The 24541-nt window shown below is 37.0% G+C and overlaps 2 protein-coding genes across 8 annotated transcripts in view; one reads left to right on the forward strand and one right to left on the reverse strand.

The window, feature by feature from the left end:
* The window catches only part of PPP2R5A (protein phosphatase 2 regulatory subunit B'alpha), a 54131-nt gene extending 34631 nt beyond the window's left edge, over window positions 1–19500 (forward strand). For both annotated transcript variants that reach the window (XM_003930371.4, XM_074385153.1), the window contains 10 exons: window positions 3089–3181; window positions 8829–8959; window positions 10299–10358; window positions 11343–11451; window positions 12117–12170; window positions 14582–14632; window positions 14910–15029; window positions 15118–15245; window positions 16341–16442; window positions 18280–19500. In XM_003930371.4, coding sequence (XP_003930420.1) covers window positions 3089–3181; window positions 8829–8959; window positions 10299–10358; window positions 11343–11451; window positions 12117–12170; window positions 14582–14632; window positions 14910–15029; window positions 15118–15245; window positions 16341–16442; window positions 18280–18412 — 981 coding nt within the window. In that variant the 3' untranslated portion in view covers window positions 18413–19500. The remainder of the gene's footprint in view (window positions 1–3088; window positions 3182–8828; window positions 8960–10298; window positions 10359–11342; window positions 11452–12116; window positions 12171–14581; window positions 14633–14909; window positions 15030–15117; window positions 15246–16340; window positions 16443–18279) is intronic.
* Window positions 7810–24541, reverse strand: part of PACC1 (proton activated chloride channel 1) — a 56567-nt gene continuing 39835 nt past the window's right edge. For 4 of the 6 annotated variants that reach the window (XM_010340965.2, XM_003930372.3, XM_074385155.1 and 1 more), the window contains one exon: window positions 22108–23010. In XM_010340965.2, coding sequence (XP_010339267.1) covers window positions 22849–23010 — 162 coding nt within the window. In that variant the 3' untranslated portion in view covers window positions 22108–22848. Of the gene's footprint in view, window positions 23011–24541 lie in introns of all 6 variants that reach the window. The other 2 variants (XR_012513539.1, XM_074385154.1) reach the window with 2 other exon arrangements.

Raw genomic sequence — 24541 nt, forward strand, 5'->3', positions numbered from 1 at the left:
TGCCACTATACCCGCTAATTTTTGTAGTTTTAGCAGAGATGGAGATTCACTGTGTTGCCCAGGCTGGTCTTGAACTTCTGAGCTCAAGCGGTCCATCCACTTGTTTCCCAGAGTGCTGGGATTACAGGTGTACACCACCATTACAGGTGTACACCATACCTGGCTCAAAATACTTTCTAATTTCCTATGTGATTTTTCCTTTGACCCATTAGTTATTTAGGAATGTATTAATTTCTACCTATTTGTGACTTTCCCAAATTTTCTTATTAGTTTCTAATTTTATTCCAGTATGTTTGGAGAATATACTTTTTTTCTCAAAGTTTTTCTTTTTTACTGCCTGTATAATTGCAGGATGGAAAATATATTTTGTATGATTTCGATTCTTTTAAACTTACTGAGACTTATTTAATGGCTTAACATAGAATCTGTCCTGGAGAATGTTTTATGTGTACTTGAGAAGAATATGTGTTCTGTTACTGTTGAGTACAGTGTTCTTTAGAAGTCTGTTAGGTCTAGTTGGTTTTTAGTGCTGTTTAAGCTTCTGTTTCCTTGTTCATCTTCTGTCCTGTTATTTAAAGGGGGACTGAAGTCTCTATTATTGAATTGTCTGTTTCTCTCTTCACTTCTGTAAGTTTTTGCTTCATGTATTTTAGGACCATATTGATAAGTGTCTGTATGTTTGTAATTGTTATATTTTCTTCATAGATGGCCCTTAAAAGGTCCTTTGTCTCTAGTCACAATTTGTGTTAATTTTGTCTGATACTACTATAGCCATTCCAGCTCTCTTTTGGTTATTCTTGGCATGATATATCTTTTCCAACCTTTTACTTTTAATCTATTTCAATCTAAAGTGTGTCTCTGGTAAACAGCATGCAGTTCGATCACGTTTTAAAAATAATTTCTACAGTCTCTGCCTTTTTTATTAGAGTGCTTGACCATTTGTTTCATATAATTGCTGATAAAAGATGGGCTTTACATCTGCCATTTTGCCATTTGTTTTCTATGCCTTATGTCATTTTTATTCCTCTACTTTTCCATTGCTCTCTTTTGTGTTAAATAGGTATTTTCTAGAGTGCCATTTTCATTCCCTTGTTTCTTTAACTATATTTTTTTGATTTTCTTTTTTTTTTTTTCTTTTTTTCAGTAGTTGTCCTGGGGATTACAGTTAGCAATTTTGAAACAATTTTTGAAACAATTTAGTTTGAAACAATCTAGTTTGGTTTAATACTAACTTAATTTCATTCAATATTATACAAAACTTTGGCCTAGTATACATCCATTCACTCCCCACTATTTTGTGGTATTGTCATACAAATTACACCCACCATGCCTACCAACACAGTTTTGCAATCATTGCTTTATGCAGGTGCCTTGTAAAGGTGGAAAATATTTGAGTTACAGATAAAAATACATTTAGGCTGTCTTTTATATTTACTTCTATATTTATCTTTACATGTGCTGTTCATTTTTCTTTGTGGATTTGAGAAACTGTATGGTATCCTTCCATTTCTTTAAAAGCCTGAAGGAATTTCTTTAGTATTTCTTGTAGGGCGTTTTGGCTAATGACAAATTTTTTCAGTGTTTATCTAGGAATGTCTTAATTTTCTCTTCATTTTTGAAGGAGAGTTTGTTGGATATAGAATTCTTGGCTAACAGTCTTTTTCTTTGAACACTTTGAATATGTCATCCCATTTTTCTTCTTATATCCATGGTTTTCTGATGACAAGTTAGCCATTAATCTTATTGAGGATCTCATCATGTATGTGAAAAGTCATTTTTCTCTTGCTGCTATAAATGTTATCTCTTTGTCTTTAAGTTTTGTCAATTTCATTATGATGTATCTAGGTGTGGATCTTCTTGACTGTTCTACTTGGTGTTTATTGAGTTACAATTAGAATTCATTATGTAAACTAATATTTTTCATAATCTTTGTGGTATTTTTGGCCATTATTCAAATATTTTTTCTGCCCTTTTCCCTCATATTGTGGGACTCCCATTTATGTGTATGTTGCTATAATTGATGGTGTCCCACAGGTCTCTGGAGCTCTGTTCAGTTTTCTTCCACTTCTATATAGATCCTGGATATTTATGCCAATTAATTTGCTGATTTTTTAAAAATTTGGCAAGTACTTATATTTTTTAGTGACCTTTATATTTTCTGTTACTATAAAAGATGAGAGAGGACAGGTGTGGTGGCTCACGCCTATAATCCCAGTAGTTTGGGAGGCCAAGGTGGGTGGATCACCTGAGGTTGGTTCGAGACCAGCATGACCAACATGGAGAAATCCCGTCTCTACTAAAAATACAAAATTAGCCAGGCATAGTGGCGCATGCCTGTAACCCCAGCTACTCGGGAGGCTGAGGCAGGAGAATCGCTTGAGCCTGGGAGGCGCAGGTTGCGGTGAGCCTAGATTGCTCCATCACACTCCAGCCTGGAAAACAAGATTGAAACTCCATCTGAGGAAAAAAAAAAAAAAGAAATATTTAATTTTATAGGCAGTGTCCTTATTTTCTAGCTCCTGTAATTTAATGTTTTGCATCAGTTATGTAAAGCAGTAAATAAATCTCAAAGTTTATCAGCTTAGGAAACCAAATCATGAATACATAGTTTCTGGGTTTACTTACTTATTTTGAGACAGTCTCACTCTGTTGCCCAGACTGGAGTGCAGTGGCACAGCACACTCATGGCTCACTGAAGCCTTAACCTCCAGACTCAACAGATCTTCCTAACTCAGCTGGGACGACAGACAAACGCCACCAATGCCTGGCTAATTTTTTTATTGTTTGTGTAGACCAGGGGTCTTGCAATGTTGCCCAGGACGGTCTCAAAACTCCTGGGCTCAAGTGGTTCTCCCACCTCAGCTTCCTAAAGTGTTTTGGGATTACAGGTATGAGCCACCATGCCCAGCCTATAGTTTTTTAAAAACTATATTAAAAAAAATTTTTTATCAACTCACGACGTTATATAATGAGATCTGAAATCTCCCTACTAAGTTGGTAAGGAAAGGTGTGTTTTTAATATGAAGTGATAATTTAGGGTAGTATTTTATAGGCATCATCTTAGCCTTTATTTAACTTTCTCTCATAGTTGGTATATGAATTCTTCTTGAGATTTTTGGAGAGCCCTGATTTCCAGCCTAGCATTGCAAAGCGATACATTGACCAGAAATTCGTACAACAGGTAAGGAACTCTTTTGTGTTAGATTCTCTTATATTCATCTTAGCAGTGATTTATTAACTTATGATTAAAAGTCTTTCAGAACTTTAATGGTTTATTTCAATTTGACAGCACTTAATATTACTGCCAAACAATTAGGATAAAAGTGAAGTAGCTCTGAGAGTACAAGAATATTTTTATCAAGGGTGAATGTCTAATGAAGTCAATCAAATTATCCTATTTAATCCTAAATTCTCATAGTTATTTTATAAATACCAGAAAAACAAGCCTTTCTGCAGTATCTGAGAAAATTTGGTTTGACCATTCAATCCAAGGACAAATCTTTTGTTTTACATTTGTAAGTCTTTGAACTTGACATATATTTTAAGCATTGAGACTTTGAAATGACAGGGGAGAGAAGAGATAGAATAATTGTGAAGAGTCTGGGCTTCAGGCTCCTGTCCTGTCATTAAGTATCAATTACCTTTCCCTTTTTCTTTCCTTTTGCACCTAAGCATCCCACCACCCAATTCCTAAACCACAGATAAAATACAATCATTAAGAACATAAGGAGGTAGAGTTAATTGTGATGCCTTTTTTCTTTTTATAAACTGGCTATATTAGCTGTTATTTTTGGAACCTACATATTCACAGTTTCCAAGAATGTATTCATTTTTATTTTCAAAATCTTTTCAGAACTTTAAAGCCCTCTTTTTTCTTTTCTTTTTTTTTTTTTTTTTTAAGAGGGAGTTTTGCTCTGTCACCCAGACTGGAGTGCAGTGGTGCAATCTCAGCTGACTGCAACCTTCACCTCCCAAGTTCAAGCGATTCTCCTGCCTCAGCCTCCCAAGTAGCTGGGACTACAGGCACGTGCCATCACGCCCCACTGATTTTTTTTTTTTTTTTTTTTTTTTTTTTGGAGGTGGGTATTTCTAGTTGAAACAGGGTTTCATCATGTTGGCCAGACTGATCTTGAACTCCTTTTCTCAAGGGATCCGCATCCCTTGTCCTCCCAAAGTGCTGGGATTACAGGTGTGAGCCACTGCACTGGCCTAAAGGCCTCTTTTTAACTATATGGAATTGGCTGGCCTCAAAGAAAATTGTGAAGTAGACCAAACCTTTCTAGTTTTTCTCTTTGAAATATTTATCAGTATGCAAGGCCTCTTTAGGAACTTGATGCTGAGGCCAAGATTAAAATCATTGCAAGGACCTTTCCTACCCTTCAGACCACCTTTGTATGTGCTCTATTATAAAGATTCTACCAATGTAAGTTTGGCATATTAGAGCTCATTTTTGGTTATTCGTAACTACCCTTGACCTCATATAAAGTATTCTGACCAGTTGCTGTGAAGGAGTGATAAATGAAGAACATAGCCTAAAATATTTCCTTTAACCACTGAAGTAGCTCTTTATAAACTATAAAGAAGTATTAGGTGTGTATTAACAGTAACATGTACATTTTACTCATGAGTAAAAATCAGATTAAATGGAGTTACGTTATTTTGGTAATTGCAAATGAATGCCTATTTCCTTGTGCAGTTCTTATGTGGGATACATTAGGGAGCTCTAGTAATGCCTTATGAAACTGTATTTAATACAGTAACAGGTTGAGGGGAACAGTTGCCTTAGTGCTTTGTTAGTCTAGAACTGGAGGTATTTCGGCTGCTGTATTATTTTGTGGTGTGAGGGGAGCAAGAAGAAAACTGGTGGGGCAGGATCTGTTTTCTACCTTCTACTTTAAATGCCTGAATTATCTGAGAAGCTAAGGCCCAATAATTGCTTTTAGCAGTTTATATGGCTGTGCTTTCACAGATCACTTCTCTGACGTATTCTTAGGTGTTGCTTTAATAAATAGTATGTATGAGAATTCTTTGATTTTTGTATTTCAAAATGATTTGTTAGGTGGTAAGTTTTAAGATGTAGAAGAACAGGAGAAAATTTTATTAAAGTTGGACATTCTTTATTTCAAGAGAAGAAAACAATTGCATGATTCCAATTTATGTTCGAATCAGAGAATTTCAGAAGAAAGAAGGAAACTAAGATTTTTTGAGTACTTTTAATGTGCCAGGTATTATTCTTTTTTTTTTTTTGAGACGGAGTTTCGCTCTTGTTACCCAGGCTGGAGTGCAGTGGCGCAATCTCGGCTCACCGTGCTTTTATATAAAGAGCTAGACCATGTCTAATTTCACACAGCTAGTAGCTGGGGATAATCAGTATTTAAACTAGGCTCTCTGACCATGATAGTGCATTTTCTTTATAACAGAATAATTGGTTGGTTTCTTTTTTTTTTTTTTTTGAGGCGGAGTCTCACTCTGTTGCCCAGACTGGAGTGCAGTGGCACAATCTTGGCTCACCACAACCTCCACCTCCTGGGTTCAAGCTAGTCTCCTGCCTCAGCCTCCTGGATAGGTGGGATTACAGGCACCTGCCACCACACAAAGCTAATTTTTGTACTTTTTTGGAGATGGGGTTTCGCCATGTTGGGCAGGTGGTCTCGAACTTCGGACCACAGGTGGGTGATCTGCCCGCCTTGGCCTCCCAAAGTGCTGGGATTACAGGTGTGAGCCACTGCATCTGGCCAGAATAATTGGTTTCAATGTTCTTCATTTTATCAATGAAGAAACATAGGCTCAAAGATTATGAATCACTCTTAAAAGCATTTAGTTATTAGTATCAGAGCTAGAATAAGAAACATAACTTCCTGATTATCATTTTGTGTGTGTTTTACTATTTTTAAATTGTTTATCTAAATTATAATATTTGAAAATGCATTTCTTTAAATAGATTCAAAACTGAAACTTAGCTAACAACTGTTCTCTACTCTTTTCCTCCTGAAGTTCAACTCGTATTAAATTATATTCTTGAATTAGACTTCACAACCTTAACAATTAAGGGCTCCTTTTATTAATTTGAAAGCATTTCTTCCAAGTAAACCCAGCATTAGAAACTTGAATTTGAGTGTCTGAGTAGGTAAGCCCCCTTCAGGAGCCAGAGTCTTGGCTCTTTGCCCAGGCTGGGGTGAGGTGGTGTGATCATAATTCACTGCAGCCTCTAACTCCTGAGCTCAAACAATGCTCCTGCCTTAGCCTTCCTCAGTAGCTAGGACTACAGGCATGCACCAGCAAACCTGGCTAATTAAAAAACAAAAATTTTTTTTTTTTCACCTGGCGCCTTGGCTCACACCTGTAGTCACAGCGATTTTGGAGGCCAAGGCAGGAGAATCGTTAGGCTGAGAGTTTAAGACCAGCCTGGGCAACATAGCGAGACCTATTCTTTACAAAAAAATCATGAAAATTAACTGTCCCTCTATGTTGCCCAGGCTAGTCTCAAACTCCTGGCCTCAAACCGTCCTCCTGCCTTGGCCTCCCAAAGTGCTGCAGGACTATAGGCATAAGCCACTGTGCCTGCCCACCTTCCCATTGCCCCTTTTTTTTTGTCGGGGGGGGGGGAGTCTGTCTCTCAGTTTAGAGTGCAGTCATGTTATCATAGCTCACTGCAGCCTCTACCTCCTGGGTTAGCGTTTTTGTTTTTTTATTAAGACATTGTTTTGCTCTTGTTGCCCAGGCTGGAGTGCACTGCAACCTCTGCCTCCTGGGTTCAAGCAATTCTTATGACTCAGCCTCCCAAGTAGCTGGGACTATAAGTGTGCTGACATGCCTGGCTAAGGTTTGTTTGTATTTTTAGTAGAGACGGGGTTTCACTATGTTGGACAGACTGGTCTCAAATCCCTGACCTCAAGTGATTGTCTGCCTTGGCCTCTCAAAGTGCTGAGATTACAGTCAAGAGCCACCACGCCTGGCTGCCATTTTTAATTAGAATAATTTTATCTGAATTTATTAGGTACATTAACAGAAATTCTTATACTCCATAGATATTTTTTGCTGGAGTCTCATCAAGGCCTTAACAGCCCTCCAAACAAAGAATGGAAACTATAAGTATGTCACTTGTTTGGGGAGTATATAAATATGACTTAAGTCATCCACTCTGGTTTCAGATGCATGTGTTAGCAATTATATATAATTCAAAACAAAATAGAGAACTTCTGATGAGGTTCAGAGCTTGCCATCTTTATTGTAATTTTAAACATGAAAGTTCAGAACATAAAATTTCCTTAACAACTTCACAGATATTTGTAATCTAGAGAGAGTATTTTATATTTTTCTAAGAAAATCCAATGTTAAAAATACAGTATTGCTTTTTTTGACAGAAGAAATTAAATTTCTTTACCATTTTAAATGGAAATTTGAGATTTTGACTTGACTTTTTCGAAGGTCTCTTCTCTCAGTCTTTGCTAAAAAGTTGTACAGAATATCAGAGTGTCAATTGGCCCAGTTTAGGTACAGGAGAATGCTGATTGCTGAACTGGTTTAAATTTTTTCAACTATTTGCTAAGCTGAAAACTACAGGCTGGGCAGTAGTGACTCACGCCTACAATCTCTGGACTTTGGGACTCCACGGTGGGCAGACTGCTTGAACTCAGGAGTTCGAGACTGGCCTGGGCAACATGGTGAAACCCTGTCTCTGCCAAAAAATGTCAAAATTAGCTGGGGGTGGTGGCATGTGCCTGTGGTCCCAGCTATTTGGAGGCTGAGGCAGGAGGATTGTTTGACCCCAGGAGGTCAGGGCTGCAGTGAGATGTGATTGCATTACTACCCTTCAGTCTGGGCTACAGAGCAAGACCCTGTCTTTAAAAAAAAAAAAAAAAAAAAAAAAAAAAAAGTAGTCCTCATCTTTTATTCCAGTGTTCTTTTATGTATGATTTCTACTCTATTAGTATGTATCTGCCAATATTTTATTCTAATAACTGAATATTAATTTTTCAATTGTTGGCCTGGTAACTATCTTGAATTTATTGTAAATTCACAAAAAGAAGTCTTATTTGTGTACATCTTTCTAGTAAACTAGAAATATACATTTACATATGGATATTTTAAAAAACTATTTGATGACTTGCAATCTAAAAACTTAAGATTTTCTATGTAGTTGGGACTATCGAAAAGCATTAAGAATCCTAAATTTTAATGCTCCAAAATTGTAAGCCTGTTTAGTATTCAAGAGTAGGATTGAATTTTAAAATCAGTGGGAAGGTAAAGAAAAATCTACTTTTTGAAATATTTATACTTATTGTGAATGTCATATTTTGAAGTGACATAAGTGAGAAGAAAATACTCTCTAAGCTTCTTTATTACTTAGCAAGAGTAAAGTCAAGTGTGGTAAGTCAGAATTCTAAAAAATTTTTAAAAGATTTCATGGATCATCTTTATTTATTTATTTATTTTTTATTTTTTTTGAGACGGAGTTTCGCTCATTACCCAGGCTGGAGTGCAATGGCGCGATCTTGGCTCACCGCAACCTCCGCCTCCTGGGTTCAAGCAATTCTCCTGCCTCAGCCTCCTGAGTAGCTGGGATTACAGGCACATGCCACCATGCCCAGCTGATTTTTTTTTTTTTTTTTTTTTTTTTTTGTATTTTTAGTAGAGACGGGGTTTCACCATGTTGACCAGGATGGTCTCAATCTCTCGACCTTGTGATCCACCCACCTCGGCCTCCCAAAGTGCTCGGATTACAGGCTTGAGTCACCGCGCCCGGTGGATCATCTTTAAAATCAAAATTAGAATAAAGCTTTAGCTCAATTGTTTTTTAAAAGTAATTTCTCAGATTTCTTTTAAAGCTCCTGGAGCTTTTTGATAGTGAAGATCCCAGAGAACGTGACTTCCTGAAGACTGTTCTGCACCGAATTTATGGGAAATTTCTTGGATTAAGAGCATTCATCAGAAAACAGATTAACAACATTTTCCTCAGGTAAATTAATCATTTATTTGTAACACCTTTTCCTCCTACATATCTTCTTGTATTCAAGTTCTTTTTTGTTTTTTGAGACGGGTCTCACTAGTCATCCAGGCTGGAGTGCAGTGGTGAGATCATAGCTCATTGTAGCCCCTATCTCCCAGATTCAAGCAGTCTTCCTGCCTCAGCTTCCCAAGGACTACGGTGTGCACCACCACACCTGGCTAATTTTTTTTTTTTTTTTGCTTTTAGTAGAGACAAGGTCTCGCACAGCCCAGGCTGGTCTGGAACTCCTGAACTCAAGCAGCCCTCTTATATGGGGCCTATCATTTGCTTATAGTCATCCCTCGGTATCTGTTGGGGGAGGGATTGGTTCCAGGGCCCCAGCTAATACCAAAATCCAAGATGCTCAAGTCTCTTATATAAATGGCATAGTATTTGCATATAATATTCACACATCCTCCTGTATACTTTATCTCTAGATTTATAATACTTAATACAGTGTGAATACTATGCAAATAGATGTTATTCTATATTTTAAATTTGCATTTCAAAAAATATTTTTGATCTGTAGTTGTTTGAATGCCAACTACAGATCTAGAACCTGTGTATACAGAGGGCCAGGTGTACTTTATAAATATTAATCTGTTAAGTAGTTGCTTCAGATTGGGAGATTTCATAACAACTCCCACACTTAAGGTTTGGTTTGTTTTAATTAATTGAAGATCTGACAAAAATTGGATTACTATTCCTACATTGCAACAATTAGAGATGAGTAATATCTGCCTCCTCTGGAGAGAAAATCTTTCTCAAGTTCTCTGTCATCTCACTTCTTAAGCCCATTTCAAATACCTGCCCTATTCTATTTATGTCCTCCTGCTTTAAAGGCAACCCTAATCTTGAAAAGCTATGCAGCCCATATACTTAGAGGTTGAGAGAGATTTCTGAATAAAAATGGCTTTACTACATATGAATCTTTTTCTATTGGATTTCCCTGTAATTAGAGGTTTCTTATTTTGAAAAGTATTTCCTTGAGAAAACTTACCTTTCTTATAAATTACTAAGTTGAATATTCCAGGTGAAATGATATTCTGTTATCTTCACATATGGCGAGTTTTGGCAAAGGCATATGTAGTCAGTAGGAAACATCTTCTTTTGTAAGATTCATATGAATTAACTGATTTGGGGCAAAACAGCTTATAAGAAAACCCACAGCATGCTTGTGTGTTTCTAATAGCTGTCCTTTGGATTGATTTTTTTCACCTTCCTGCCTGTTTCTCTTAGTTTTCTGAAGTTTTGATTTTCATTATTTCTGTTTTGATTTTCATTATTTCTATTTTTATTTTAAATTTAGGTTTATATATGAAACAGAACATTTCAATGGTGTTGCTGAACTTCTTGAAATATTAGGAAGGTAGGTCAGGTTTTTTTGTTCTTTTTAAGAATTAAGTACCTTTAATGTTTTATGTATTAAATCTTAGCTGGGGTTGGAGGAATTATTTCATATTTTAGAGTTTAAACATAGAGCACATAGTTTCTCAGCTGAATTCTTTTTTTTTTCTTTTTTGAGATGGAGTTTTGCTCTTGTTGCCCAGGCTAGAGTGTAATGGCATGATCTCGGCTCACTGCAACCTCTGCCTCCTGGGTTCAAGTGATTCTTCTGCCTCAGCCTCTGGAGTAGCTGGGATTACAGGTGCCCAGCTATTTTTTTTTTTTTTTGTATTTTTATAAGACACAGTGTTTCACCATGTTGGCCAGCCTGGTCTCAAACTCCTGACCTCAGGCAATCCACCCACCTAGGCCTCCGAAAGTGCTGGAATTACAGGCATGAGCCACCATGCCCAGCCTCAACTGAATTCTTATACCTTTTGCCATAACACTTTGCCTTCCTTATTCACTACATATCAGTATTAACGAGAATTTTAGACTGCTCTGTTACTATTTAGAGAATGATTTCAGTTTCCTTTATTAATAGTAGAAAATGACTGTGGAGCAACTACTTCTTAATTTCAGATTATCCAGCAAAGTAAAAAAAAAAACTACCCATGTACTTCAGAAAATACTGAACGTTCTAACAATATTGTGATATTTACTCTCCTAGGGCTTTGGGGGAACAATAAAGGTGACAATGCATAAAGTGACAGGTTTGACAAAAAATGATGGAAGATAGAAATAACTGGGGAATTAATCGATAGTCCTAATTTTCTTTTGGGATCATCACATGACTTAGAGAAACAGACTTCATAGAAATAGTCTTCCTAAAGTAGTTTGAAGATGAACAGTCATACAACACCAGGATTGAAGCAGAGCACTGTTCCTTATGTACTCATGGATATGACAACTTTTAGAAACAAAGTAGTAACTACTTAACCCTTCCCCTGCCTTTCTTTCCCTCCAGTATTATCAATGGCTTTGCATTGCCACTGAAAGCAGAACATAAACAATTTCTAATGAAGGTTCTTATTCCTATGCATACTGCAAAAGGATTAGCTTTGTTTCATGCTCAGGTAAGTTTCAGAAAAATTTCAAATGAAATGAATATTATTTCAAAGGCAAATATAAAGGCAGAGAAATGGAAAAATACTGAGGTGACAGTTTTAAGTATAATTAAGCAATTTGCTTATAAAATTACCCAAATTTTTATCATTTTTAAATATTTCATTATTAAGACCAATTATTTCTGTATTTACACTTACACTTTAAGTGTAAGATATACACTTATATTTAAGTCCAGGCCTTGACCTAATTATGTGACTTTGAATAAATCCCACATATCTACCAAATGTTTCTTCTAGCTGCAATAACCTAGACTTAAGAGAGATTTTGGTCTCTTCTATTAATATTTAGAGAATAACATATCAGCATAGGCATACATGTAGAAACATGCTGAAAAACTAAATTGTTAGCTCCAGTCTTATTTCAGTTAACTTTATAGTCAGAAATTACTACTAAAACTTTTTTGAACTTGAAGTTACTTTCAAGGCTAAAAAGTTAGACAACTGTGAGTATATTTTCACAATTGAGGTATTTCACAAGTGTGAGTATATTTTTATATCTTGAAATAATTTGTCAAAATGAGGTAGTCTAAAAAATATTGGCTAAATATAAAAAATCCTACTTATTAAATGTTATTTCATTCAGTAATATTTGTAAATTGTCCCTTACCTTTTAGCTAGCATATTGTGTCGTACAGTTCCTGGAGAAAGATACAACACTAACAGAGCCAGTAAGTGTTCTATTTATTTTCATGTTTTTGGTTTCCATTAATAGCATTTCATTGTAGCTTTTTATAGCTTTTATAGTTATTAAATAGAAGTAAGAATGTACCTTAAGCTAAAATCATTTAGAAGAAGAAATGTGAGATTAATTCTGCATTCAAAGAAGGAGTTAGGAAGGGAGAGTTCTCATGAGTTATGTCTTGAATAACCAACATATAGACTATTATTAATATGTAATAGTTAAGATGTGTGATGGTAGGATCAGATGACCACAGTGAAACTTTATATGCATAGTGTCTTCACCAATAATCTTTTAAATCTTCATTCACCTTTTGGAATTAAAATATACTTTGAGGGTCCCAAAACTACTATTCCCTTGAATTTTGTTTTGTCTTTAGTAATTGAATTTTTGCCTCTCATTAATGATAAACCACTTAATAGAGATAGAAAACCTTTCCTTGCCTTGGGTGATTAAGATTTAAGATGTAATATTGGAATAAAGGTTGATTATGAACCAACAAGGCAGTTTAGTCTTTGAATTCTACTGTTACTTGCCTGTAGAATGAAAATTCAGGAGAGAATGAAAACAATTAGTTATGAAAATTTACAGAGGATTCAAGAAAAACAAAAGATGAAGTAAGGTGAAACAAAAGTATAAAAGCATAGAAAACATTTTAACCTTGGTGAAGTATTTTGAGAGAATGCTTTCTAGGCCTGTTAAATTGAAATACTTACCTAGTATTAGATTGGTGCAAAAGTGATTGCAGTTTTTGCCATTACTTTGGCAAAACCCACAATTACTTTAGCAGCAACCTGATATGTAGTTAGGCAAAGGGATTGAAGGATCAAAACTAAAGTGTATATACTTCCTATATTATGAACTGTCTCAGGCTATCCCTAGGGATGCTTGAAAAAATTAAATACTTAGTATTCTCCCTTTCACTTGAACTTTGTGTAATGGAACAAAAGACATTTTTCCACTCCTTAATTTTTTTGAGTTTTTTGACTTTTAGATTCACAGTCTTTTCTAGAAACAGCTGTAAACAGTTTTAAAAGATAATTCAGAAGAATTTGAAGCCATATATTTACACGTGAAACCATATAAATCTCTTAAGTGGATTAAAACTTGGCTGGGTGCGGTGGTTCACAACTGTAGTCCCACCGCTTTGGAAGGCTGAGGCAGGGAGATAACCCGAGGCCAGGGGTTTGAGGCCAGCCTGGCCAACATGGTGAAACCCTGTCTCTAGTTAATATACAAAAATTAGCTGGGCCTGGTGGCATACACCTATAGTCCCAGCTACTCAGGTGGCTAGGGCACAGGAATTGCTTGAATCCAGGAGACATAGGTTCCAGTGATCTGAGCTCGTACCAGTGCACTCCAGCCTAGGCAACAGAGTGATACTCTGTCTTAAAACCTTAATCCATGATATCCATGATAACTCCCGTTAGAATTGAGAAAAAGAAAACCCTTAACTATTAATATGTTTTGAGAAGTCATGGTTCATGCTTGGTAAATAGTATACAAATAGAATTTTACTAAATTAATTTGGGGTAGATAAGGAAGATAGGCAATTGCTTTTTAAAGAATGAAAGAGGCTGGGCATGGTAGTTCATGCCTGTAATTCTAGCACTTTGGGAGGCTGAGGCAGGCAGATCACCTGAGGTCAGGAGTTCAAGACCAGCCTGACCAATGTGGTGAAACCCCATGTCTACTAAAAAATAAAAAGTTAGCTTGGTGTGGTAGTGTGTGCCTGTAATCCCAGCTACTTGGGAGGCTGAGGCAGAGAATTGCTTGAAGCCGGGAGGTGGAGGTTGCAGTGAGCTGAGATCATGCCAGTGTACTCCAGCCTGGGTAACAGAGCAAGACTCCATCTCAAAAAATAAAAATAGTCTCTTGTGTTTCATGTATTTTGGTTATGAAGATTGTGCTAGCCATGAAATAGACTGGGAAGCTGTCTGGTTTTTGTTGTGCTTCATAATGGTTTAAATAACAGGAATCATCTGTTCCTTAAGGTTTCTCCCTAAAATAACCTCCCTCTGTCACCCCACCAAGTTATATTTTCCTTTATTTTCTTAGAAGTAGCACTTAGTATTAAAATTGTTTTATTTATGTATTTAATTGATCACTTGCATTGGTCTTCCTCCATTAGAATGTAAGTTCCTTGAAAACCAGAGACCTTATCTGTCTTGTACATTAGTGTGTCCCTAGCATCTAAAACAGTATCTGGTACATAATGGCACTCAGTAAGTATTGAATTAATACAATTCTAAAGCTGAGCAGAAAGTCTTCTTAAACACATATATTAAGCAGTATTGATTTTCTTTGGAATCAGTGTTGATAAAATCACAGCTGTGGAAAATACCCTGGGATTAACTAGCTTCATCGTTTAATTCATACTAAACTTTTTCTTTTTTGCAGGTGATCAGAGGACTGCTGAAATTTTGGCCAAAAACTTGCAGTCAGAAAGAGGTGAATTTTGTTCACTAAATGTAGTGCATTTTGCTAGAACTTGTCAGTCCCAGGGTTATAAACCATTTTGCTTTGGGCTGGCTGTATTGCTGCTGCTAAAGGGCGGGAGAGATGTACAGAGACTTGGTAGAAGACCTGTGGTAGAGTAAATTCTGTGCCATCCAGACATTTTTTTCCCCATTGTATACTCTGTAGATTAACCTTCTCATATGTATGGTTTCAATATTAGTTTCACATAATTTATCATATTTCTTAAAATAATTTTTTTTTAACCTAGGTGATGTTTTTAGGAGAAATCGAAGAAATCTTAGATGTCATTGAACCAACACAATTCAAAAAAATTGAAGAGCCACTTTTCAAGCAGATATCCAAGTGTGTATCCAGTTCTCATTTTCAGGTACGATGTTTTCAGTGAAGCCGTTTTTATTTTACACTATTACTTCTTTCCTATTTTAGTTTTGACATTTCTCTAAATGTCTTTTTAGGTTGCAGAAAGGGCACTGTACTTCTGGAATAATGAATATATTCTTAGTTTGATTGAGGAGAACATTGATAAAATTCTACCAATTATGTTTGCCAGTTTGTACAAAATTTCCAAAGAACACTGGAATGCGTAAGTATCTTTTATATTGGTCATATTTTTTTTTAACCTTTTTGTCATTGATTTCCTAATTCAGACATGAAACCTATTACAGATTTAGAACTTACTCCAAGGTTAACATCACAGTTTCATTTTGTTTTGTATTTTATATATAATAAGTTATAAATATGTGTGTGTGTGTTCTTCAGTATGTGGTCCTAATTTCAGTTTATTTTTTAAATTTTTTGGAGATAGACAGAGTCTTGCTCTGTTGCCCAGGCTGGAATGCAATGGTGTTATCATAGCTCACTGTAGCCTCAAACTCCTGGGTTCACAGTCCTGCCTCAGCCTCCTGAGTAGTTGGGACCACAGGTGTACACCACCACACCCAGCTCATTTTTATATTTTTGGGCAGATGAGGTCTCACTATATTGCCTAGGCTGTATTGAAACTCCTGGGCTCAAGCAGTCATCTCATCTTGGCCTCCCAAAGTGCTGAGGTTATAGGCATGAACCACTGTGCCCAGCCTTAACATCAATTTAAAATTGCAAATCTCCCTGGAGGTTGAACTATCTGGTATGTCATTCTGCACCAGAATGTGGTCAAAGCCTGTTGGGGAGACCAACTGAACATTTTTGGAAGATGCACAGACTACTCTGTTGATGCAGAGTTGTGTTGATTTGCTCCCAGTATACAGTCTCACCTCTATAAATAGCACTGTCCCAGGGGAAAGCTGAAGTGCTAAGGGTAATATATATTCTAACTTCTTTAACATCCTTAAACTGCTTTCTACTTCAAGTTTTCTTAATTGGATCTTTGTCATCTTCTTTTAATGTTGTTACTCAAGATTTCAGACATGAGATTGTAGAGTAGAAATAAAGATAACTGTGAACATTTTAAAGTTTAACGTACACATTAAAGTGGAAAGGATTTGTTTTCTTAGATTGTCTCTACCACCACTTGCTATATGACCTTGAGCATATTACAAACCTCTTGAACCTCAGTTTTATCATCTCTAAAATGGATTAAATGAATTAGCCAAACTTTAACCCATTTTCCAGATCATAGTGTTACATTTCCTCTCTGTTAGCAGTATTATAACTCAGAACTGGCTCATTTTTATTTCAGGACCATTGTAGCACTGGTATACAATGTGCTGAAAACCCTAATGGAAATGAATGGCAAGCTTTTCGATGACCTTACTAGCTCATACAAAGCTGAAAGACAGAGGTATTTGATATTTTGAATTACAAAATTATCTATACATTTTATGATAGTTGAATGTGATTCAGTTCAGGAAGGTATCTTTCCTAAGTTCAAATTTTCATATTTAAGAAGTTAATTACCTCATAGTAAACATTACAATGTGAAAGTGTTTTTTTAACACATAAGTCATTTCCAGATAAAGTAGCCCCAGTATTTTTATAAATTTGTTAAAGCAGAAAAAGCAGTAACATTTATTTTTGAGGGTGGTTACATAATTTACATCCCCTAATGGTTAGATTATGATTTTAATGTGGATCATAAATCCTGTTTATCTCATTCTGAGCCTTAGATTTCCTCAGTCTGTTGGCATCTGCATATGAAATATAAATTTATGCTGAATTTTAAATATCAATTTGATTTTTTTATCCCTACATTTACAAAAATCCTTTTTGTCCACATGGGCTTCCAAAGTGAGCTTTACTCTTCAGCTGTTCTTTTTTAGCAGTAGGTAATTCTTAAGTTGTAGATGATCAGAGGTGGTATTTTAAAGTCAGCATAGTTCTCCTCTGGGAGGAGAGAAGTCACATAATGATATATTTATGGCTTAGGGTACTATTAATATGTTGTTTTTGCAGTAATATGTATTTTACAGTATAAATGTTAGCACATATCAGCCTTTAGGAACATGGCTTAGTGATTACCTCTTTTTTGAGAATTTCATAAATTACTATAAAATAATCTTTCAAGAATTACTTCCTTCTCATATATTTATTTCAAACTCAAGAAGGGCTGTCTTAAGTGGTTAGTGACCACTGTACCTGAGCCCACCCAGCATGTTACCATTTACTTCTAATAAGCATATGACCTGTTTTGTTTAGAAAAGCTGATCTATTTTGACAAGTTCCTAGTTATGGTTATCTTAAAGTAGAAAATGGATAGCCTTTCTTCAAAGCCATCTAGTCCATTATTAACTAACTCAGTGCATTATTTCCTTTAAATAGCAGCATTCAGGCAGGAATAGATATTAAGTCCACATTCTGAGCCTCAGGAAGCAATGGGAGGAAAAATAAGATGAAGAGGATCATAAGAAACGTGTATTTGAAAAATATGTATTTCACATGACTAAGAATATAATTATTATTTCTTATCTGCATAAATCAGCAAATCCTTTAAAAGGATTTGTCCTTTTAACTTGTAACTGTAGAATTACAAGCCTATGTTCTACATGTTCATGTAGCCTTTCAGAATAGTCTGGTTCAAGTTATTCAGAAATGTTTTCCTTAGAACTGATATTAAGTAGTTGAAATGACATATGAAATATTTTGACTTGTCATTTTGTTTTAGAGAGAGACTACTGAAAATAAAGTTTTCATTTGACATGTAAAAGACAAGAGAGAGTAAGATACAAACTGGTTAGCGGTTAGAGATGTGGCTGTTAGTGGCAAAAGGATGTGGCTTCTGCCTGGTGTGGCGAAGGACGTGCTTCCTACTGACCTAGCGGCCTGCCCCTTCAGCCTTTGTAATAGTGATGGGACTACTACAGCAACCGCAAGATGTTTACGTGAGAAAATTAGCATATAAGTACTCTGTTGACTATAAAGTACAGTGTCAATGGTAGTGATAATGTGTAGGGGACACAAAGCAAATGGTAACGTCTGGTTGGTACAGGAGATGCACAGACTCAGTACATGTAGGAGAGTGACAGGAAGAAGTTAGGTGCTCCAGCAAGTGGACTTAAGCTTTAGCAGAGAGATTTAAGTGAAATGTGGGCAAATCATGTGTTCTCCAGTAAACTGTCAAACAGCACCTCTTTTTGGGTTCTGAAATAATTTGTGATCACAAAATTTTGATTTATCTACAGAGAGAAAAAGAAGGAATTGGAACGTGAAGAATTATGGAAAAAATTAGAGGAGCTAAAGCTAAAGAAAGCTCTAGAAAAACAGAATAGTGCTTACAACATGCACAGTATTCTCAGCAATACAAGTGCCGAATAAAAAAAAATCCTCCCACCTCTGCCAGATAGGCAGTTTTGTATGCTTTTTTTGAAATATGTAAAAATTACAAAACAAACCTCATCAGTATAATATAATTAATTAAAAGGCCAATTTTTTTCTGGCAACTGTAAATGGAAAAATATATGGACTAAACATAGCCCTGTGCTGTATCATGGCCACAGTATATTGTAACCTTTGTCTAATCATTGGATTTATTGTGTCACTTCTGAAGTTTCACAGAAACGAATTTTATCATCTATGATATGAGTGAGATAATTATGGGAGTGGTAACAATTATGACTTGAATTCTTGATTGTGTTGCACATAGGTATGGTAGTCTGCTCTGTATATTTTTTCCTTTTATAATGTGCTTTTCACACTGCTGCAAACCTTAGTTACAGCCTAGGAAAAAGAATACTTCCTAAAATAAAACTAAGGTATCATCCTTACCCTTCTGTCTCACCCAAAAATATGATGGGGGGAATTACCTGCACTAACCCCTCCCTCAATAAAGATATTACTGTTTATTGGAATTTAGGAAAAAACCTTAAATCTCCAGGCTTTTTAAAGCACAACATATAAATAAAAGCTGGGGAAGTAAACCAGAATCCTTCAGATTTTTCCTTACCAATATCGCCCTTCCTCTGCAATTCCCCACAGTGGTAACAGACGGGTAGAGGCAGGTCAGGTAAATTACTTAGCCTGCCTCTCAATTCATTCCTCCTTTTCCTCTCAAAGGCTGAAGGCAGGGCCTTTCCAGTCCTCAGGACCTGCCCTTCACCTAGTCCCTCCTAACCCAGGGATGGAGGCTTTGAGTCCCGTAGTGTGGTGATACAGAGCACTAGTTGTCACTGCCTGGCTTTATTTAAAGGAAATGCAGTAGGTTTCCTCTGTAGAGCTCTGAAAAGGCTGACTATATAGAGGTCTTGTATGTTTTTACTTGGTCAAGTATTTCTCACATCTTTTGTTATCAGAGTACCATTCCAATCTCTTAACTTGCAGTTGTGTGGAAAACTGTTTTGTAATGAAAGATCTTCATTGGGGGATTGAGCAGCATTTAATAAAGTCTATGTTTGTATTTTGCCTTATGTCATCTTTGCTTCTTTTAGCTCTAAGCTTAGGCATACACTGAGAAGCCTGCCCCCCTTTTTTACATACATACATACATATATTTATAGAAACTTTTAAGACAAATTGTGGGATGAAGTCTAATTTAAAAATAGGAATATTGTGTGTCAAGGTTGAGTGTTCTAGCCTTTTACGAAAATACCTGTTTTACAGAATATTTGTAGAAAATTCTAAGTTCTAGGGTATCCCTCCATCATCTTTATGTCCTTGTATGTTTAGAGGATAGGTTTAATTTACTTTGAAGCTAGTTTTTCATAATCCATAATAAATAGCAGGGAGACCAGGGGAGCCTGTGGCACAGTTAGAAATCAGACATTCTTGGCCAGATGTGGTGGCTCACACCTGTAATCCCATCACTTTGGGAGGCTGAGGCGGGTGGATCACCTGAGGTCAGGAGTTGACCAGCCTGGCCAACATGGTAAAACCCTGTCTCTACTAAAAATATAAAAATTAGCCAGGCATGGGGGCGGGCGCCTGTAATACCAGCTACTTGGGAGACTGAGGCATGAGAATCACTTGAACCCAGGAGGCTGAGGTTGCAGTGATCCAATATTGTGCCACTGCACTCCAGCCTGGGTGACACAGTGAGACTCTTCAAGAGAGACAGAAAGAGAGAGAGAAAGACAGACATTACTGTAATAAAGTGTTATCCACTACTGATGTTTACTTCCGCTTTCTTTAATATCAGTTAAAAACTCTAGCATAGGGTCTGCACACTACTCCCAGGTCATCATGAAAGCACTGTACCAAAAGGAAGATAACCAAAATTCTTCCTTTTAGTACAAAGGCTCCTATTTTATTGTTCTCAAGTAATAGGTATTTTAGAGTCACCTTGTCATGGCCATCAGGTTAAGGTGTTACACACAGGACCAGCCAGTATTGCTGACAGATGTCGACAGCACAGCTGGGTGATTAAAAGGATGATCCTACACACAAGAGAAGGAAAAGGCGAGCACCTGCCTTTTCAGAAAGTGAAGGTTAGGTCTAAATGTCTATTCTGTAGAAGGTTTAGGTATATTTCTTTTACTGAAGAGAAGCCAGAGTAGATTTTGAGAGGTTACAGCCAATAAAGGTTTTTTTCTCTGAAAAGGTAAAAATCGTTCACTTCCTAATTATGTACTTACATGAAAGCACATTTAGTAGGTCTCTCAACCTTTTTTTTTTGAGATGGAGTCTCACTCTTGCCCAGGCTGGAGTGCAGTGGTGTGATCTTAGCACACTGCAACCTCCACCTCCTAGGTTCAAGCGATTCTCCTGCCTCAGCCTCCCGAGTAGCTGGGATTACAGGCACGTACCACCACGGCAGCTAATTTTTGTATTTTTAATAGAGATGGGATTTCACCATGTTGGTCAGGCTGTTCTTGAACTCCTGACCTCAGGTGATCCACCTGCCTCGGCCTCCCAAAGTGCTAGGATTACAGGCATGACCCACCACGCCTGACCTCAACTTTCTACAATACAGAAAATATAGTATGTTCATTGAAACAAATTTTATTAGATATTTAAGTAATATTAAAGTCATTGGCCGGGCCCAGTGGCTCATGCCTATAATCCCAGCACTTTGGGAGGCTGAGGCAGGTGGATTACTTGAGCTCAGGAGTTGGAGACCAGCTTGGACAATGTGGTAAAACCCCCATCTCTACTAAAAATACAAAAATTAGCCAGACGTGGTGGCACGTGCCTGTAATCCCAGCTTCTCAGGCAGCTGAGGCAGGAGAATCATTTGAACCCAGGAGGCGGAGGTTGCAGTGAGCTGAGATCACGCCACTTCACTCCAGCTTGGGCAACAGAGTGAATGACACGTCTCAAAAAAAAAAAAAAAAAAGTGACATGTCACTGTTAGACATGCTTTAAAAAAACACAGCTCCCTTTTGGTCAGTACTGTTAATGTAAGCTTTTATGCCTGGCTTTGCATTTGCCCTGCTAAAATAAGATTTTATAAAGAGACCTAGGCTAAAACCCGAATTCTCATGCCTCTGTGGAGCAGAAAAGTGGCAGGGAATACTTCTTTACACAGTTCACTAGTAATCATTCAACCACAAAAGTTTCTTCCTGGACACAAGACAATTTAAAATGTCTATTCATACATTTGAGTTATTCCCTTTGAATTATCAGAAGCCAGATTACAAAATTTAGAAAATGCTACCAAGTCATCTTTGAGGTAGCAGGTACATAAACAATTTAAAACTCTGGAAACAATTTTTAGAATCTTAATGTAAAAAATAATCTAGACTTTTTAAAAAAAATGCATACTCATCCCTGTCAAACGCTAGGCTAAAAGCTTTCAGAGTCATACTGTGTGTGCCCCTCCCTCAGATGATGGGTGGTTTTGTAAACACAGTAAAGAGTTAACCAAGCTTACTCAGAGGGCACCAGGCCACTCTTCGTGGACACTTGCCATCAGTTGCCATGCCCAATAAACCCTTCCCTGGAAGCACAACATACCTTGAGAGTCAGATCCATCCATCTTGGGAGTCCAGACTCACACTAGCTTTTTGTTTTTGGAAGTCACCAAATGAGAGTATTGGTGCCTGATGATTTAGCAGATATTCATACTGTCACACTCATTCCTTTTGTATTAACCTTTTATTTACCTGTTAATGAAATCATCAAAATACACTGAGTAGGCACCTACTATGTACATCTGTCCTAGTGCTCTTGAACGTTAATCTAAACTCATACATCAACAAACATTCTAGCCAGACAAGTAGGTAGCTAGTCAGTCCATTAAGAAACTTAATTACTAGTTTCAAGTAGATTTAAAGTCTCATTTAACCTTTAACAAATCAAAGAGCATATCACAGGCTGGACATCAATGGCAGATGATGCCAAAGTTATAGGCTTTTGCCTTTGTGTACAGTGCATACACTCCAAAGCATGACCTGCGCATCTTGATAGTCAGGATTTTTGGAAAAAGAAAATCACACTCTTCTGTCCACTTTTAAAAGGTGAAAAGTAGAGCCTTCATTACCGTATTAGAGCTTAACCTAATAAAATACAATGAACCAAACAGGAAGAAAGGCATCTTCCACAAACTCTATTCAAAAATCATTGGCCAGCTCTTTAAAAAGTTCATTAATAATTTAAATATTTAACTAACTTTTAGATAATCCAGTAGGTCTTTTCTATTAGGCTCTACACAGTCTCTTTGGGAGCCAGGTTAGAAGTTGCAGTTTGACATGTTGTTCCTCCCAGCAAGGCCCCATTTCTTCAAGTGAGTACAGGATTGTTGATAGCTCAGTTTATAAAGTGGAAGTGATGACAACTCCCATTGATGTGGACAGTTCTGTAAACATTACAAGGTGACTTCAGCTTATGTGGTTTGTTGCCTGACCTCTTCTTTTAAGGTATCTCTTTCTAATTTTGATCATCCATTTTATACTCAGTTTGGCAAACTCTGCTGCTTTAAATAATGCCAAGAAGGCCCCACAGAGAAGAGCAATTGTGTTCCAAGGATTGGCAGTGATTATCTGTGAAGCAAACAGAAACAAACATAGGATTACTGGTTTGCTTCAGTCTTGATTAAGTTACAGTGTTACTGTCAAGAGCCCTTCCCAAATTATTAGGACTGTAAGAAAATTACTTATGTTCTGAAACTGTGAGAACTCTATACTTCATTCAGACTATACTTTTAATGTCTATAGCTCAGTTTGAGGAGAAAAATACTATCCCCTCCCTATGATGAAGTGATTCTGAAAGAAAGCTGTTTTTCAAAAAAGCTCTGCACAAATAAGATATGCAATATTTAATTTTGTGGCCTAATCCGACCATATGTGACCTTGCTTTGAGACAAATTTCCCTGCAACTATACTCAATCCATTAAGAAGGTCAGCTCCTCTTGTTCCCATCTCATAGTTACCTTAGTTTCAAGTATTTCCTCGTTTCTAGTCCAATGGCTGTCTTTCTTCCCAAACTCAGAGGAGGATTCCTGCCTCCAGGCCTCTGCTCTTACTCCCCATCTGTGATGCTTTCCTCCTGTCTAGATTTACTCATCCTTTAAAGTCTCAGAGCTTTCCCTTACCACTAAGCTAAAACCCTTCCTGGATTTCAGCAGAGCTATTTATCCTATGAACTCCTATCATTTAAACTAGTCTGGAATCAATAATTTAAAGCAAGAGGATTGTTCTCTCACTAAATGTTAAACTCTTTAAGGCAGAGGTCTTATCTTGGATTTCTGACTTCTACCACCATCTGGTAAAAATAAAATGCTTTTTTTTTTTTTTGGACAGAGTCTTGCTCTGTCCCTAGGCTGGAGTACAATGGTGCCATCTCAGCTCAGTGCAACCTCTACCTCTGGGGTTCAAGCGATTCTCCTGCTTCAGCCTCCTGAGTAGCTGGGACTACAGGCCGCACACCACCACACCCAGCTAATTTTTTTGTATTTTTAGTAGGGACGGGGTTTCATCATGTTGGGCAGCATGGTCTCGATCACTTGACCTCGTGATCCACCCACCTTGGCCTCCCAAATAAAATACTTATAAGCTCAATTTAGCAGGGTGACCTCAGTATGCTCTTCAATGTTCACATATGCAAAATGGTGACACCATCACTGTTTATAGGACTCTTGTGAAGCTGAGTAAAAGCATGCATCAGGTACTGGGCTCCACTTGGCCCATCATAGGTACCTCATACTGAACATAGAAGGTTAAAAAATGGTTCATCACACATTTACACAACAAGCTGCAAGCTCATTTCCCCAGTCTTGATTCAGTAAGTCTCTGCACATCCCTCTGCATACACAGCCTTGCCGATCCATAATTAATAGTTGTAGTTAGTGGGTGATAGTGGAACAAGCACATCCATATCACAGAATCCCTGCTTGGGGTTGGAAACTAACATGTTTGGGTCTCAGCTATGAAACTGTTTTCCATAAGCCACGATCACGTCAGGACATATTGTGATGACCTGAATGCCAGTTAATGCTAGATTTGGGCCTGGCTCTGGTAGACGGTGTGTCATGAATGTTACTTTAGCAAAGCTGTCCAGTTATTCCTGCCCTTC

Source organism: Saimiri boliviensis, chromosome 14 (assembly GCF_048565385.1).
Source record: "Saimiri boliviensis isolate mSaiBol1 chromosome 14, mSaiBol1.pri, whole genome shotgun sequence".
Classification (NCBI taxonomy): Eukaryota; Metazoa; Chordata; class Mammalia; order Primates; family Cebidae; genus Saimiri; species Saimiri boliviensis.